We start from the raw sequence: 17908 nt of genomic DNA on the forward strand, positions 1-17908 counted from the left end.
TTCCCTTCCCCACGCAACCACAGGCCAACCTATTCAAATATAAGCTTCTTCAGGCCTGGGAGTGTGTAACTTTTTTGTCTTTGTTATCTCTAGTGCTTTGCACATAAGAGACATTTAATAAATGTTTGCTTATTGGACCAAACTGCAGGAAACATATCTGTGGTAAAGAAGTGTGAAAGACATAATGCAACATGAAATTTAATTATGCCATACCTATGATAGTCCTGGACATTGCCCTTGCTAAGTTTACTAACATGATACAAACAACCATACATTAAACTTTTATTTCCATTAGCAAAAGTAAATACCTACTTAGCATAGCCATTCTCATCCCTTTTATTTTTGCCTTACCATAGTCTGGGTTCTTAACAATGCCTTTTGAAAACCATTGATTTTGTACAGACTGGATTCCCTGTCAAAATTATTCGTGTTACATTAGAATGCAACGCTTCAAGCTCTGTTATATTATTGTTGGAGAGATCCAGTAGTTCTAATTCATACATTTTGTCTGTGAAGGTTCTGGGCAGGTTTTCTATACCATTGCAACACAATGTTAACTCTGTCAGTCTTTGAAGACCAGAAAAAATGGGCAGGGTGTGAAACTGGTTTCTGTCCAAATGCAGAAATGCTAGCTGAGTGTTATTTACAAATATATCTCCTGGAAGAGTGTTTATGTTATTTCCAGAAAGATTAAGAAATTCCAGCTTCTTGAACACTGAAAAGAAATTCAAAGGGAGGTCAGACACTAAATTATTGGACAAGTCAAGCATCCTTAAGTTAGAATTGCCAATGAATAAAAGGGGAGGAATATTTTGGATGCTGTTCCCAGAAACTGAGAAATGCTCTAAGGTGGGGAGGATAGTAAATGCAGAAGATGGAATCTGGTTGAAATTGTTATTGTCGAGGAGCAAGTCATCAAGTTTTGTCAAGTTTTCAAACAAATTCTCTGGTAAATTGCTTATTTCATTTTTGGAAATATCAAGAATCTTCAGGTTTAGAATAGGATCAAAAACTCCTGCAGGTACGGAATTGATATGATTACCAGGTATCATTAAGGTATCTAGCTGAGAAAGGCCCATAAACATATTTACTGACAACCTCAGCCTGTTTTGAGAGAGGTCCAAGTAAGTAAGTCTTTCCAAGGAGGCAAAAATCTTTTCATTCAGCACACTCAGTCTGTTTTCAGCCAAGTTTAGCCAAAAAAGTTGTTTTGTGTTTTGAAACAAGGCAGGCGGCAGCTCTGTCAAATTGTTGCCAGATAGGTCCAGGGCAAGGATGCTTTTGCTAATATCATCAAAGGTATCATTCTGCAGGGAGAGTTTGTTGTAGGACAAGCCAAGAAAAGTTAGATTGACAAAGGGCTGAAGGACTCCTGGTGGAACTTGAGTTAAGTGATTCTCATTCAGAAAGAGCTTCTGTGTTTCTGGAGCTATTCCCTGGGGAATGTCAGAGAGGTTGGCAAAGCGGCAATCTGTCAGCAAAAAACTGCAGAGGCACTTTTGGGGGCAGCTAGACTGGGCGAGAGCATTTCCAAAGAGCAGCAAAAACAGTCCCCAGATCATCTTTACAACCTATGTTGTCTGGAAAGAGGAGAGAAAGCAAATCAATTTGTTGTTACTATCTCTGCAACATTGTAGCCAAAATAGATTCTCCCTAGTAGAACATAAGCCACATGAGAGTTGGAACTGTTTTCTATTTTATCTTTAAGCATCTTGTAGCTCCCTTACGTATAGTAGGTGTTTCTTGGCTTGGTTTGGATTGGAGTGAGAATTGGGAACTGGTGAAATTGAGGCCAGAGTTCTAGTCTCGGTTTTGCCACTAGCTAGCTCTGGCAAAATCATATAAATTTTGGATTTGCTTTGATTTCTATTTCCTGTGGGATCACAGAGGAGCTAGTACTGCAGCTGACCTGCTGTAGCAGAAAGTGATCAGTCAAATCTCCTTACATAGTAAGTGAACCAAACCAGGTTACTTCACTCCTCTTCCCCACCATGCTAACTCTGGTTATGTACCCCACAGAAAGATCACAAGGCTCAACGACCCTAATGACTTGAGACAGTCACAAGGCTCAATGATTCTAATAACGTAGAGACTGTTCCCCCAGGAGCCAAGAATGCCTGTATTGTCCCCAAAAAATGCCAACCATGGAAACTGTTTACTCAAAACCTAAGAATGACTGTGTTATGGTCCTATGGTTTTCATACATAAAAACCCTACCCCTGCCATAAGCCATAAGTCCTCCTCAGGAGAACTGCTGCTTGCAGCTGTGTTCCTCACTTTGAAATTAAACTTTTCTTTGATTCCTGACTCCCCTGTCTCTAGTCTGCATGGTTCAGTTCTGGTCACCCACAGGTTAGAGACTGGTTCCGGTATGGTTGACAATCTCTAAGATCTCTTCCAGTTCCAAGTGATATTAGTTGATAAAATTGGAGTCTAGGAAAACACAGTTAGTTATCACTTTTCATGATTTAAAAGTATAGAGTGAAAATTTACATCCATAAAATGATTTGAGATAATTAAATAAAAGAAATAATTTAAAAAAATACAATGCTATGAAACACTATGTGCCATGGGACTAATTTTTAAGTTTAATGTCTAGACAGAAAAAGGCAGAAAGGATTTGCATTCTGTCCTAGGCTCTCTCTTCTCTCTTCACCAAAAACAATATTCTCTTAGTAACCTCATAGATAGACATGGATTTAATTATCATCTCTAAGATGATTCACAGATTTTATACTTGCTTTTGTCTTTAAATTTCTTCCAGACTTTTCCTATTTACCAGATTGGGAATTTGCAAATCTGCAAATTGATAGATAAAATCATAATTACAGGAATACAGTCTAGTTCATAAAGAATAAGTCAAAAAAATTGAACCAGTTTGAAAATACATTGCCCAGGTAGATTCTTGGTTTCTCTTGGAAGATGATTTAAAGAAACCAGAACCCAGACACCTTGGTTAAAATCCTTGAAACCAGGGATGTATTTTGCCTTTCTTTGTGTTCTCAACATTTAGCACAGTGCCTGAAACAATAGGCATTTAATAAAAGCTTATTGATTGATGAATGATTACAAATGAACTACTGTATTCCTCTACTTGCAACAACCAAAGTTGTATCTAGACAGCCAAAAGCACAGAGGATCTGTATTCTATCACAGGCATCTTCCTTTCTCTCTTCCCTTCTCATTAACCTCAGTAGCAGCCATGAATTTAATTATCATCTCCATGCAGATGATTTACAAATCTATATACTTACTTCCTTTCACATTGAGGAATGACTTACCTTGGTTTTAGATATGTCTGTTACAACTTCAGAAAATGTCTCCACTAAAATGTGCTCACAATAAGCTGTCGATATTCACCTGAAATTTCTTTCAGTTCCTTTGGTTACTTGACACCTGGATCTCAAATACTATAATTTTCCCCAGCTTTTACTGCTATTTTCTTTGGCAGAATTTACTTGGAAAACCAGTACAATGGGAAAATTGAAGTACCCAGAAAACAGAAGTTGATTTTAGATTAATGATGCTGATTCATCCAACCAGATGTCTTGCACTGTTTCGACAGCCCAAAGTTTCCTCTGTTTCACAAAGCAAACTTGAGCACCCAAGTGAGAGCCAAACCAACAAGTTTGTCATTGCAACACAGTCAGTCATTATTACTCAAACTAGAGTTCTGCTCTTTAATCATGTACAGAAAATAAAAACAGAAAAGAAAGCCTTCATTGTACAGTAGCTATTATCAAGAACAAATCAATAGCTGTTTCATTTATTTCTTTTTCAATACTGAAAGAGGAAGTCTTGACTGGAGTAACACTTTGGGAATTTTCACTATGATTTTGCTCATGGTATAATTTCAAAGCACCCCATAATGTAATATACTACTCTGAAAACAAACCACTGGCATTTGAGTAATCAGGCTGAAATAATTTTTGGTCCTTACAAATTTTCATTGCAGAAAAAAAACTTTAAGAGCATGGATATTACATGAATAAATCTTGATTATTCCACAGTATTCCTAACCCAGTTTTTGCCCCAGCACAGCCTATTTTACAAAAATTAGATTAGTTTTAAAGAAGTGTACTTCATTATAAGAAAAATAAGATATCTTACCATTCTGCTAACAGACTGACCCATATGTTGTGAAATAAGTCTTGCTTTCTATCTCATGTTTTTGAAAAGCCAGCATAATTATTCGTACTCTGTTTGTTACTACAGCATAAAGGATCACTGATTTGGGTTACATGTAAAAGAAAAAATAAAGACTATATTGCTAAATATATTCCAATTTGAATAAACCAACTTCTTACCCAATTCTTGAAAATTATTTTAAAGTAAGTATTGTTATTTCAGCACTGTTTTTCCACTATCAAAATCTTTTCAAACTGAAAAGAATCTAGAGTAAAGACACAAGTGGCTTCTTTAAGCTATATGTAATGTGGAACTGGACACAATTGTACTCTGCCAGCCCCCATGGAGGGCTTAGTGAGTCTGCTTCTGGGCATGCATAATGGAAGGCTCTGCCCTCCACTTTGGGGCATGAATAGGTCTGTGACTGTTTCTGGCTTCTTATTGTACTTTAAAGAAAAATCTTTTAATTGGCTGCTGAGCCAGAATTGAGTGTGTATACTCAGGGTTCCTATGGAGAAACTTAACCTCTGTCCTTCCCTAGTGATTTTCCAGTGGGGAGGTCAGACTATTGGGTCTCCCAGTGATAGGCTACTTCCTTGGTCACCATGAAGCTGGAGGGCTGATTTTTGTCTTTGGTGTTTTATTCTTGTACTAAATACTGGAGAGCTGAGCCATCTCCAGTTGTCCTGACAAATATCAGGCCACTGGACCCAGATGGCTCAGGAGAAGAAAGTGAGGGTAATGATCTTGCACAGCCCTCCTTCACTCAAATCCAAGTCAACTGCAAGTCATGTCATCATCTTGATGTCATGGTCTTCCTCAAGAATGAAGGACAAACACAAGTACTAGAGACAGAACCTATGAAGTCATGAACTTTAAAAAGTCAAAAGAGCAGCCAGAGAGGTCCAAGAAGTGCAAAGCAAAGTGCTGGCCCTGAGGAGTGACAACTTGACCCAGCCCAGCAGTTTGATCAAGCTGGTGACGGAGACCCTGTTTTCGGCAAGCAAGGGAGTTGTGCTAAACTCAGAAGTGAACTTGGTGGGAGCAATGCTTTGTAGCAATCACTTTTGTGTCCACTCTCCCCAGGGACAGGAGGGAAAAGAGGGGAGAGGGTACTCCCAGATATGGAGGTTTTTGTACTTTCGGTATCTTCTCAGTAAAAAATCCCTTTGTAAAAGCTAATTGACATTGTTTACTGCTATGATGCCAAGGAGATGTCAGTTAGTTTAAATTATATTGCAGTGCTAGTCACTGATTATATTACATAAGGGAGAAATTAACTGGTCAAATGACATTGAGGGGAGTATAGCAAAACAAGGACTTGAGCCAATACCATTAAAATGCCACTGTCCCTCAGTGTATCCCCTGAGGGAGAGATGTAGTAACCTCACTCTCAGGACCTGACAGCCAATATTAGTTGAGATTGGAAAACTAAGTCCTGAGTCTCATCACATAAAAATCTCTTGAGAGAGCACTCAATAGTGCAGCGAATAGAGACCTAGGCCTGGAAACAGGAAGTCCTGAGTTCAAATCCAGTCTCAGACATTTACTAGCTGTGTGACCCTGAGCAAATCACTTAACCCTGTTAGTCTCAGTTTCCTCACCTGTAAAAAGAACTGGAGAAGGAAATAGCAAGCCTCTCTAGTATCTTTTCCAAGAAAACCCCAAATAGAGTCACAGAAAGTCAGACTCAACAAGAAAAATGGGGATAACAATAGCACCTGCCTTGCTGGGTTGTTGTGAGGATCAGATGAGATAATTCTTACGCATCTTATTAGAGAGATGGTATATAAGCACTTTGCAAGAGAAGCATGATCACCAAGAGGCACAGGGGTGCACAGATCATAGGCCAGCATACCATAGGGAACTATTTGAAATCCTGCCTCTGGCATTACTGGCTATGAGACCATAAGGGGAATAGAAGAGGTGGATGGAACAATGCCATAGGGTATGAAACCCCACCACACCCAAGTTCAGTGCATTCCTATGCAAAAATCCAGCATGTATTCATCAAGAACAGGTCTTACCAGTCTAAACAAATTCCCTTTCTTGGTGGAGTTACTAGATTAGTACACCAGAGGAATGCCATAGACAAGGCATAACCAGATTTGAGTACCAACAACAATAACTAACATGTATATAGAACTTAAAGTTCTGCTTTAAAGGTAAAGCTCTAAGAGTCTTTCCTCACCTGTAAATGATGGGGTTCAAGTGGATGATCCTTAAGATTCCAATCTAGCTCTAAATCCTAGTGATGAGGTTCAGACTCTAGGAACTTCCTTGAGCTCCCCTGGAATTTCCTCACTTAACCTGGCTTTTCATACTCAAATTGTGCTCTCTGTTTCTCCTCACAGAATCTGACCTTTCATACTCAAATTGATCTCTTCCTGTATCTCCTCACAGAATCTGGCCTTTCATACACAGATCTGTGATCATTGTCTGTTATCCCTTGATTGCCCTACCTGCTTCCCACCCTAACCCTCCATTGTCTATCTCCTGATAGCCTCCAGATCCCTCCTATACTCTTTTCTGTATTTAAGTCCCACCTTGCCTCCATGAAGGCGCTCAGATGCAATCCAGCTCAGACTCTGTCTAGCTGGGATTGTGTCTGGCCCACTTGTGAATACCAGCGTCACAAGTGCTTAGGCTCCTTAAGAGGCAACCCAATTAGGTGAATCCTTAATAAACTTTGTTTTCTTTGGCTTTAAGAAGGCTTGAGTTGAATTCATTCAAGCACGACCCGGACCGTCGGTATTTTGGGGTTCCCCATCACCCCTTAACCTCATCACTAGGAACTATGACCAGAGCAGTAATTAGTCATTCTGGGAACCCAGGGAAAGCACAGTAAATGTCCAGGGAAAGCAACATGTCGTCAAATCAACTTTTTGAATTAAGTTTGGATGAGAGTTAAGAGAGAAAACTTAAGGGGAGATCTCAGACCTCGGGACATAAAGTCCCACAGGGAAGAGGCCCTAGGACAGGACCTCTTAGGAGAAGAAAGAAAGAGGCCCCATGGGCAGCCGAAGAGTCTGCTGTTAAAAGGCTGTGGGATTGGATCAGCAAAGGGCTCAGCTCGAGTACAGATGGCTGGGGAAGGAAGTACACCATCTAGTAGCTCTCTATTTTACTCATTATTCTCATTAACTAAGTGCTAAACTTTATAGTTTCCAATTGCTAAAGTGAATATGAGGGTTGATAAGTGCCCTCTAAAAGTTTGGTTGGTCACCCTACTGTAGTTATTGCTCTGATTATGAGCAAAGTATTTTCCTTAGAACAAAATTGTGAAGTATGTAGTACAAGTATTATTATCTCTATTTTATACCAGAGGAAAATGGGGTTTGAAGAATTTCAGTAACATTCAAAATAATGCAGTTAATTTTTGCTGCTGTTCAGTTTTTTTTTTCAATTATATCCAACTTTTTGTAACCAATATGGGGTTTCTTGGCAAAGATACCGGAGTGGTTTGTCATTTCCTTTTCTAGCTCATTTTACAGATGAGGAAACCAAGGCAAACAGGGGGTTAAGTGACTTGCCCAGGATCACACAGTTAGTAAATGTCTGAGGCTGGATTTGAACTCAGTAAGATGGGTCTTTCTGACTTTAGGCCTGGTACTCTGTACAATCTGGCACCACCTAACTGCTCCCAATACAACTAATTAGTGCCAAAAGGCACTTTCTTCAATGAGTTCAATGCCTAGCTCACAGTTTTCCTTTCTTTCTGAATTCTTGCCCTCATACTAGGGGACTTCAATATATATATAGATACTTTTTCAAATACCTCAACCCCCCAGTTCCTCCATTTACTTATTTTTCCTGTTTTATTCCTCCATTCAGCCTCAACCACATCCAGAGACAGCTTTGATCTTGCCAACACCTTAAAGTGTTCGACTTCCATGTTCATAAACTCTAAATTCCCTTATCTGATCACAATTTATTGTCACTTCATCTCTCCTTCTGACCTGTCCTCAACACACCTTCCAATCCTTCCATTCCTCACTTCTCTCCCAAGCCATGACTTTTGCACTAGCTACAGTGTCCTTCTTCTTCCATCTTGACCTCTTGGTGAAACAATTCAACTCTACACTATCCTCTTCTCTTGAGTCCTCAGTCTTTAGCCTTGGATTACTCCTACCATCTGCTGCCTTTCCTCCTACTGTTTTGCTGTTTAGTAAAAATGGAGAAAATCCCTAAACCATACTTCTTGGATTGATACAGATTTATACGACATAATCTCAACTGGTCCCTCACTGTGGCAAGGCAATCTTTTAACAAATTTTTACCTCACTCCCACATGTACTAACTGTACCTTCCTTCTCCCCTTTACATTGTGTATGTGTATGTATATGTGTGCGTGTATGTGTGTGTGTGTACACACACATTTATACAAGATTGTTTGCTTACCCCCATTTGTATGTAAACTTAAGAGCAGAGACCACGCTTTTATTTTTCTTTGTATCCTCAGTATTTGACACAGGGACTGGCATATAGTAGATACTTAAGAAATACTTCTTAAGCTCTTGCCATAGTTTCATAATCATCCTGTTTTCCTGCCTTTGCCTCCTTCTTGTATACCTTTTAAAAACCTGGATTAGCTGCCATGTGACCAATCATCTTTTTTATTTATATATTTCATTGATGACATCTTTCTCTTTCCAACTTCTGCAAACCCTCCAAGTCCCAGCTGAGATCCCACATTCTGTGACATCATTCTCTACTTCCTCTGAACTCTCATTCATTGTTTATGCTCATTTGACATTGGTCATCTCTTGTGACATCTCTCGTATTATAATCCAAGTCTTGTATTGTTATTTAATCTTTATGTATGTATATATATATATTTTTTCCAAATAGAGTTGTGAAATGTTTGTGCTAAGAATAAGAACTAGAACACTGAAATCCATAAAACATTTGGGGAATGTATATGGCCAGTATTTTTTGTCCACCAGATCAGTTTTTTTTTTATACTATCATAACAATAAACCAGGTACTCTATCCACTGGCATAATGGATAGAGTACCTGGCCTGGAGTTAGGAAGACTCATCTTCCTGAGTTCAAATGTGGCCTCAGACACTTAATAGCTGTGTGACCTGGGCAAATGACTTAACCCAGTTTGCCTTAGTTTCCTCAGCTGTAAAATGAGCTGGAGAAGGAAATGGCAAATCACTCCAGTATCTTTGCCAAGAAAACCCCAAATGGGGTTATGAGGTGTCAGACATAACTGATAAGACAAAGTAACAAAATGATAAACCTGTAGTTCAACTGAGTGTATGGCTCTATTTCTGTTACTTGAAATCTTGGAGCCCAATAACAAAATATAAATTATGGTTTGGTTAAATATCTATGGAAATTCAGCAAGCACAAATCTGTTGGCAGCTGATTTTTCCCCAATTTTTAAACACTTTATTTAAAGTTTTGAGTTCCAAATTCTATCCCTCCCTTTCTCCCTCCTCTTTCCCTTCCCTGAGATAGTAAACAATCAGATATGTGCAATTATGTAAAACATTTCCATATTAGCTATTTTGTACAAGAAGAATTGAATAAAAGAAAAGAAATGGAAAAATAGCATGTTTCAGTCTGTATTCAGTCAACATCAGTTCTTTCTCTAGATGAGGATAGTGTCCTTCATCATTAGTCCTTTGGGATTGTCTTGGAGCACTGTATTGTTGAGAAGAGCTAAGTCATTCATAGTTCACTGAACAATATTGTGTACAACATTTTCCTGGTTCTGTTCACTTCACTATGTATCAGTTCATGTAAGTCTTTCCAGGTTTCTCCAAAATCATTCTGCTTGTCATTTCTTATAGCACAATAATAATCCATTACAATCATATACCACAGCTTATTTATCCACTCCCCAATTGGTGGGTATCCCTTTGATTTCTAATTCTTAGTCACCATAAAAAGAGCTGCTATAAATATTTTTGTATAAATAGGTCCTTTTTCCTTTTCTGGATGTCTGTGGGATATAGACCTAGCAGTGCTATGGCTGGATCAAAGAGTATGCATAGTTTTATTGCCCTTTAGGCATACCTCCAAATTGCTCTCCAAAATAGTTACATCAGTTCACAACTCCACCAACGGTGCATTAGTGCCCCAGTTTTCACATATTCCCTCTAACATCTAACGTTTTCCTTTTTGGTCATAATAGCCACTCTGATATGTGTGATGTGGTATCTCAGAGCTGTTTTAATTTGCATTTCTCTGATCTCTAGTGATTTAGAACATTTTTTCATATGACTATAGATAGCTTTGATTTCTTTGTCTGAAAACTGCCTGTTCACATTCTTTGACCATTTATCAACAGGAGAATGACTTATATTTTTATAAATTTGACTCAGTTCTCTATATATTTGAGAAATTAAAGCTTTGTCAGAGATCCTTGTAAAAGTTTTCCCCCTGCCCCAGTCTTCTGCTTTCCTTATAAATTTTAATTGTGTTGGTTTTGTTTGAGCAAAAACATTTTAATTTATATAATCATAATGATCTATTTTATATTTTGTAATGCTCACTATATCTTCCTTGGTCCTAAATTCTTCCCTTATCTGCAAATCTGACAGATGAACTATTCCATGCTTTCTTAGTTTCCTTGTAGTATCACCTTTTATCTGTAAATCATTTACCCATTTTGACCTTATATTGGTATATGGTGTGAGATGCTGGTCTATGCCTAGTTTCTAACATACTGTTTACTAGTTTTTCTAGAAGTTTTTGTCAAATAATGAGTTTTTGTTCCAAAAGCTTGAATCTTTGGGTTTATCATATACTTGATTATTGTGATCATTTCCTATAATGTAATTTGTACATAATCTATTCCATTGATTTACCACTCTATTTCCTGCCAGTACCAATTCTTTTGATAATTACTGCTTTATAATACAGTTTGAGTTCTGGTATGGCTACACCACCTTTTTTTTTGCATTTCTTTCATTGATCCATTGATTCTTTTGTTCTTCCAGATGAAATTTGTTATCATTTTTTGTAACTCCACAAAATAATTTTTTGATAGTTTGATTGGTATGGCACTGAACAAATAGATTAATTTAGGTAGAATTGTCATTGTTATTATATTGGCTAGGTCTACCCATAAACAGTTAATATTTTCCCAATTGTTTAGATATGACTATTTGCATGAAAAGTGTTTTATAGTTATGTTCCTATAGTTCCTGGGTTAATCTTGGCAGGTAGACTCCCAAGTATTTTATATTGTCTACAATTATTTTAAATGTAATTTCTCTTTCTATCTCTTGCTACTGGACTTTGTTGGTAATATACAGAAATGCTGATGGTTTATGTGAGTTCATTTTGTATCCTACAACTTTGCTAAAATGCTTAATAATTTCAAGTAGGTTTTTAGTTTATTCTCTAGGATTTTCTGTGTATAACATATCATCTGCAAAGAGTGATAATTTTGTTTCCTCATTACATATTCTAATTCCTTTAATTTTTTTCTTCTCTTATTGCTATAGCTAACATTTATAGTACAATATTAAAGAATAGAGGTAATAATAGGCATCCTTGGTTCACCCCTGACTGTATTGGGAAAGCTTCTAGCCTATCTCCCTTATAGATAATGCTTACTGATGGTTTTAGATAAACTTTACTTATCATTTTAAGGGTAAGCTCCATTTATTCCTATGGTCTCTACTATTTTTTATAGGAATTTTGTCAAAGGCTTTTTCTGCATCTATTGAGATAATCATATGATTTCTGTTGGTTTTATTATTGAGATGGTCAATTGTGCTGCTACTTTTCCTAATATTGAACCAGTTCTGCATTCCTTGTAAATTCCACCTGGTCATAGTGTGTTATCCTTACAATATATCGCTGTATTCACTTTGTTAGTATTTTATTTAAATTTTTACATCAATATTCATGAGGGAAATTGGTCTATAATTTTCTTTCTCTATTTTGGCTCTACCTGGTTTCAGTATCAGCATCATATTTGTGTCAAAAGGAACTTGGTAGGACTCTTTCTTTCCCTTTTTTTCCCCAAATAGTTTATATAGTATTGGGATTAATTGTTCTTTAAATGTTTGGTAGAATTCACTTGTGAATCTATCTGATTCTAGGGATTTTTTTCTTAGGAAGTTCATTGATGGCTTCCTCAATTTCTTTTTCTGAAATGGCTGCTGAAGCAGGCAACGTGGAGAGCTTAGAGCTTGTTTAGACACTGAAGACGCCAAGGTCATCCATCACTGCATCCTGAGCCATCAACAACCATCTTAACTCTGTGCTGCCACTGGACTATGATGACTCTGGAGTAAAGAGTGAGGCTAATGACTTCATGCAACTCTGCCTCATTTAAATCCAATTTACACACAAATCAAAAGACATCACCTGTACCATTTTACTATTATACCTCAAAGTCTTGCAGTGACAGGCAAGTGATGAAGCAGCAGGTGCAGATACACTGCAAGCTGTAGTCACAACCCTGCACATAGGCAGCCCAGGCCATAGGGTCATTTGTCACTGGAAGCAACAGTGGGACTCAGCAGCCCCCTGGGTGTCTGAGCAGCTTTTTAAGGATTGTACTGTTCACCTCCTGGTGTAAGGAAGGGAGCTAGAAAAGGTGCCCTAAAAATTGTCTGCGTACATAACCTTAGTCTGATTACCATGGCAGGCAAGGAATCCCATTATGTGGTCAAAATACAAAAAAATGTACAAATGTACAAAAACATCTGCACAGATGATTCCACTCACCATCAGCATATGGAGCGTGTGCACACTTATAGACAACACAAAATCCAATAGACCTGAAAAACTAACTGTTCTTGTTGCAAGAGAACTCAACAGGTATCACATCCAAATAGCAGCCTTGAGTGAAACAAGGCTGGCAACTGAAGGCCAGCTTACTGAAGTTGGAGTTGGATACACATTTTTCTGGAATGGTCACAGTGAAGGGGAACACTGTGAAGCTGGCATAGGTTTCACAATCAAAACTAATCTAGTCAGCAAGTTGGTATGCCTGCTGAAAGGAGAGAGTGACAGGCTCATGACAATGTGATTGCCCTTGCAGAAAAATGCCATGCCACCATCATCAGGGCCTATGCTTCCACCACTGGCCCTGATGAGGTCAAAGAAAAAGTTTATAAAGTCCTAGAGACCCTTATCATTAATGTGCCAAAAGAGGACAAGCTTATAATTCTCGGTGACTTTAATGCTAGAGTAGGCTCAGACTACCAGACTTGGCAGAGAGTCCGAGGAGGAATGGAGTTGGAAACAGCAGCAGCAATGGTCATTTACCGCTGAAGACTTGTACATCACATGACCTTCTTGTTACCAGCACTGTTTTCCATTTACCTAAATGCAATAAAACTTCATGGATGCACCCTCACAGCAAACATTGGCATCTAATAGACTATGTGATTGTAAGGAGAAGAGAGAGAGACAAGATGTGAGAGTGACAAAGGCAATGTGTGATGCAGAGTTCTGGATTGATCACAGACTTATCCTTTCCAAGCTAAATATTCCCATTCATCAAAAGTGGCATCCCCAAGGCAAAATAAGTACCCAAAGAATCAATGTCAATAAATTAGAGCTCTTCTCTGAGCTTGAACAGTTTGTTGCTAACTTGGAGAGAAAGTTGAGCCAACACACAGTTGGCAACAGTGGAGCAGAAAATGTGTGGGCAGCTTTCACAGATTTGGTATACAGCACTGCATTTGCTCATCTAGGTCAGAACACTCGCAAACACCAAGACTGGTTTGATGAAAATGATGGGGAAATTCAGAAGCTGCTAAATGAAAAATGAGAACTCCACAGGATTTACCAGCAGAATAGTCCATCCACCTCTAAGAAGGCAGCATTTAATTCCATCAAAAGCAAAGTACAAGCAAAGCTTAGAGAGGTGCAGGATTCCTGACTCAGTAAGAAGGCAGATGAAATTCAGTTTTATGCTTACAGCAACAATCCAAAGTGCTTTTATGATTCCCTGAAAGCTATTTATGGACCAAAAACCTATGGTGTATTACAACTACTCATTGCTGATGGGGCCACATTGATTAGTGATAAGCACATGATCCTAGAGAGATGGTCTGAACACTTCCATAGAGTTCTCAACAGACCATCATCAATCAATGCTGAAGCCATTGACTGTTTACCTCAGGTTGAAGTCAATCCCTCACTAGCTGAACTTCCAAATGAAGAAGACATTTTGAGGACCATTAGGCTCCTTGCATGTGGCAAAGCACCTGGTGCTGATTCTATTCCAGCTGAGATTTACAAGGTAGGGGGACCACTGCTCTTACAAAAAATGACTGAAATTTTCCAGGTTATATGGCAAGAGGAAGTTACCCCCCAGGAGTTCAAGGATGTCTCCATTGTCCATCTCTATAAAGGTAAAGGGAATAGATTGTCCTGTGACAATCACAAGAGGGTCTCTCTCTTAAGTCATTGCTGGCAAAATTCTTGCTAGAGTCCTCCTTAATAGGTTGATCCTTTACCTGGGAGATGGTCATACACCTGAGAGCCAGAGTGGCTTTAGAAAGGGTTGAGAAACAGTCGATATGGTGTTTACTGCCCAATAACTCCAGGAGAAATGCCAGGAGCAGAACAGAGGTCTGTACACAACATCTGTAGATCTGACCAAGGCTTTTGACACTGTCATGAGGGTTTATGGAAAATTATGTCAAAATTTGGTTGCCCAGAGAAGTTCATCAGTATTGTATGTCAGTTTCATGATGGCATGTTTGCCTGGGTTCTGGATAGTGGACAATGCTCTTGTGCCTTTTCAGTCACCAATGGAGTGAAACAGGGCTGTGTGCTTGCTCCTATGCTTTTTAGCATGATATTTTCAGTCATGTTGTCAAATGTTTTCAATGAGGCATCAAGGTCAACTACCATACTGATGGTAAGTTCTTCAATTTGAAAAGACTACAAGCCAAGACCAAAGTGGAGGGAGTGTTGGTACGTGATTTTCTCTTTGCAGATGATTGTGGACTCAATGCAGCCTCTGAAGCTAAAATATAACAAAGTATGGATCAACTCTCTGCTGCCTATGCTAATTTTGGCCTAATAATTAACACCAAGAAAACACAGGTGTTCTATCAGCCCCCACCACACCACCCAAATGTGGAACCATCAGTTACAACAAATGGAGAAGTTTTGAATGCTGTGGATAAGTGTACTTTCTAGGGATATACACATTGACAATGAGGTTGACACATGCATTGCCAGAGCCAGTATGTGGGAGGCTCTGAAGAAAAGTTTGGGAGTGAAGAGGTATTAGACTGACAAACTGAAGGTCTACAGAGCCGTTGTACTGACCTCATTGTTGTATGCCTGTGAAACACGGACAGTCTGCCAGTGCCATGCCAGCAAACTGAATCGTTTCCATTGGAATTGCCTTTGGAAGATTCTGAGGATCACCTGGCAGGATAGGGTACCAGACACTGAAGTCCTTGCTCGAGCTGAATTGCCAAGTATTCAAACTATGCTTCAGAGAGCACAACTCTGATGGGCTGCCCACATTGTTCAAATGCAAAATGTACACTTGCCAAAAAGACTATTTTATGGAGAACTCACATGGGTTAGGCAATCACATGGTGGTCAGAAGAAGCGATACAAGGACACTCTCAAGAATTTTGGATTTGATTGTGTGACATGGGAGACACTGGCACAGGACCTCTAAGCATAGCATGCCCATATCAGAAAATGTGCTGTGCTGTATGAGCAAAGCAAAATTGAAACAGCATAAAGGAAACATAGGATGCACAAATTTGAAATAACCACCCCAAATACTCACATGGAGTATCTGTGCCCAATCTGTGGTAGAGCTTTCTGAGATTGTACTGGTCTGATCAGCTACAATCGAACACACCAAAACTTCACTTTATCATGGTGATGTCATTTTGGTACTCTTCAAGAACAAAGGACAACAACCAACCAAGCATAATGAAAAAATCTATAGAGAGGTTTTTATATCTTAAAAGAAGGTCAATTTCTGCGTCAGTGGCATGACCTGTTGAGAAAAAGCACACTTCTTTGTAGTCCCTTTCAGTTTTCTCCAAAGATCTATCATATCTAACTTTTCTAGAATTTTATTCACCTCCTTAACTTTTTTCTTGTTTATTTTTTTGGTTAGATTTATCTAGTTCTGAGAAGGGAAAGTTGAGGTCCCCCATTAATATAGTTTCATTATTTCCTTCTGTAACTCATTCAACTTCTCCTTCAAAAACATAGATGCTGTACCATTTGGTGCATATATGTTTAGTATTGCCATGATTTCATTGTCTATAATACCTTTCAGTAAGATATAGTTCCCTTTTTTATTTCTTTTAATTAGATCTATTTTTACTTTTGCTTTGTCTGAGATCATGATTGCTCCCCCTTCTTTCTTTGCTTCAGCTGAAGCATAATAAATTTGGCTCCAGCCCCTTACCTTTACCCTGTGTGTGTTTCTCAGCTTAAGATGTGTTTCTTGTAAACAACAGATTGTAGGATTCTGCTATCTGCTTCCATTTTACAGGTGAGTTCATTCCATTCATATTTCTAGTTATAGCTAACTGCATATTTCCTTCCATGCTATTTTCACTTGTTTATTCTCCTTTCTCTCTTACACCCCATCCTTTCCCTCCTCACAAATGTTTTATTTCTGATTACTGCCTTCCCCAATATACCCTCCCTTTTATCAGTTCCCCACTCCCCCTTTTATTATTTCTGTCCTTTTTTACTTCCTTATAGGGTAAGATAGATGTCTATATCCAACTAAATATGTATGTTATTCCCTCTTTGAACTAATTTTGATGGGAGTGAGGTTTAAGCTTTGCCCCCTACTCCTCAATCTCCCCATCTTCTCCATTATAATAGCTCTTTCATGCCTCTTTTATGTAGGATAATTTATCTCATTTAATCTCCCCCTCCTTCTTCCAGTACAGTTTTCTTTCTCATCCTTTTATTTTGTTGTTTCAGGTATCATCCCATCAAAGTCACCTTATATCCACACCCTTTGTCTGAATGTACTCCTTTTAATTGCTCTTATAGTAATAACATTAAGTTACAAATGTTATCTTACCATATAGAAATATAAACAGTTTAATATTATTGAATTTCTTATGTATTCTCTTTCTTATTTCTTTTTTACTTTTTTGTGTTTCCCTTGAGTCTTGAATTTGGAGGTCAAATTTTTTATTCAACTCTGATCTTTTCATTAGAAATGCTTGAGAGTCCTCTGTTTCATTAAATTTCCATTTATTTTCCCTGAAAACTTATATTCAGTTTTGTTGGGTAGATAATTCTTGGTTGTAATCCTAACTACTTTTCCTCCTGTTATATCATATTCCAAGCCCTCTAGTTCTTTAATGTGAATGAAAGTTGTAGAATCCTATGTAATCCTGACTGTAGTTCTGTGATATTTAAATTCTTTTTGGCCATCTGAAATACTTTCTCCTTGATCTGTGAGCTTTGGAATTTGGCTATGATGTCTCTGGGAGTTTTTATTTTGGGGTCTCTTTCAGGTAGTGATTGGTGGATTCTTTCAATTTCTATTTTGCTCTCTGGTTTTAATATATCAGGGCAGCTTTCTTTGATAATTTCTTTTTTTTTTTAATTTCTTTATTTGTTTTAAAGTTTTCAACATTCATTTCCACAAAATTTTGAGTTTCAAATTTTCTCCCCATTTCTCCCCTCCCCCCCGCCCCAAGACACTGAGCATCCTAATTACCCCTATCACCAATCTGCCCTCCCTTCTAACATCCTTCCCTTCCCTTATCCCCATCTTCTCTTTTGTCCTGTAGGGCAAGATAAATGTCTATACTCCATTACCTGTATTTCTTATTTCCC

General features: G+C 38.3%; 1 protein-coding gene across 1 annotated transcript; it reads right to left on the bottom strand.

Moving 5' to 3' along the window:
- Window positions 1-182: 182 nt before the first annotated feature.
- LOC140498386 (uncharacterized) lies at window positions 183-3538 on the bottom strand. The gene is made up of 2 exons (XM_072599498.1): window positions 3282-3538; window positions 183-1580 (listed from the first exon to the last, which is right to left on the bottom strand). The coding sequence occupies exon 2, from the start codon at window positions 1560-1562 to the stop codon at window positions 366-368; it is 1197 nt and encodes a 398-aa protein (XP_072455599.1). The 5' UTR covers window positions 1563-1580; window positions 3282-3538; the 3' UTR covers window positions 183-365.
- Window positions 3539-17908: the final 14370 nt, after the last annotated feature.

The sequence above is a fragment of the Notamacropus eugenii genome, chromosome 4 (assembly GCF_028372415.1).
Source record: "Notamacropus eugenii isolate mMacEug1 chromosome 4, mMacEug1.pri_v2, whole genome shotgun sequence".
NCBI classification, from domain to species: domain Eukaryota; kingdom Metazoa; phylum Chordata; class Mammalia; order Diprotodontia; family Macropodidae; genus Notamacropus; species Notamacropus eugenii.

Bases quoted from the DNA above. Each gene is read 5' to 3' on its own strand.
- LOC140498386 (XM_072599498.1), bottom strand. From the start codon at position 1,562: ATGATCTGGGGACTGTTTTTGCTGCTCTTTGGAAATGCTCTCGCCCAG.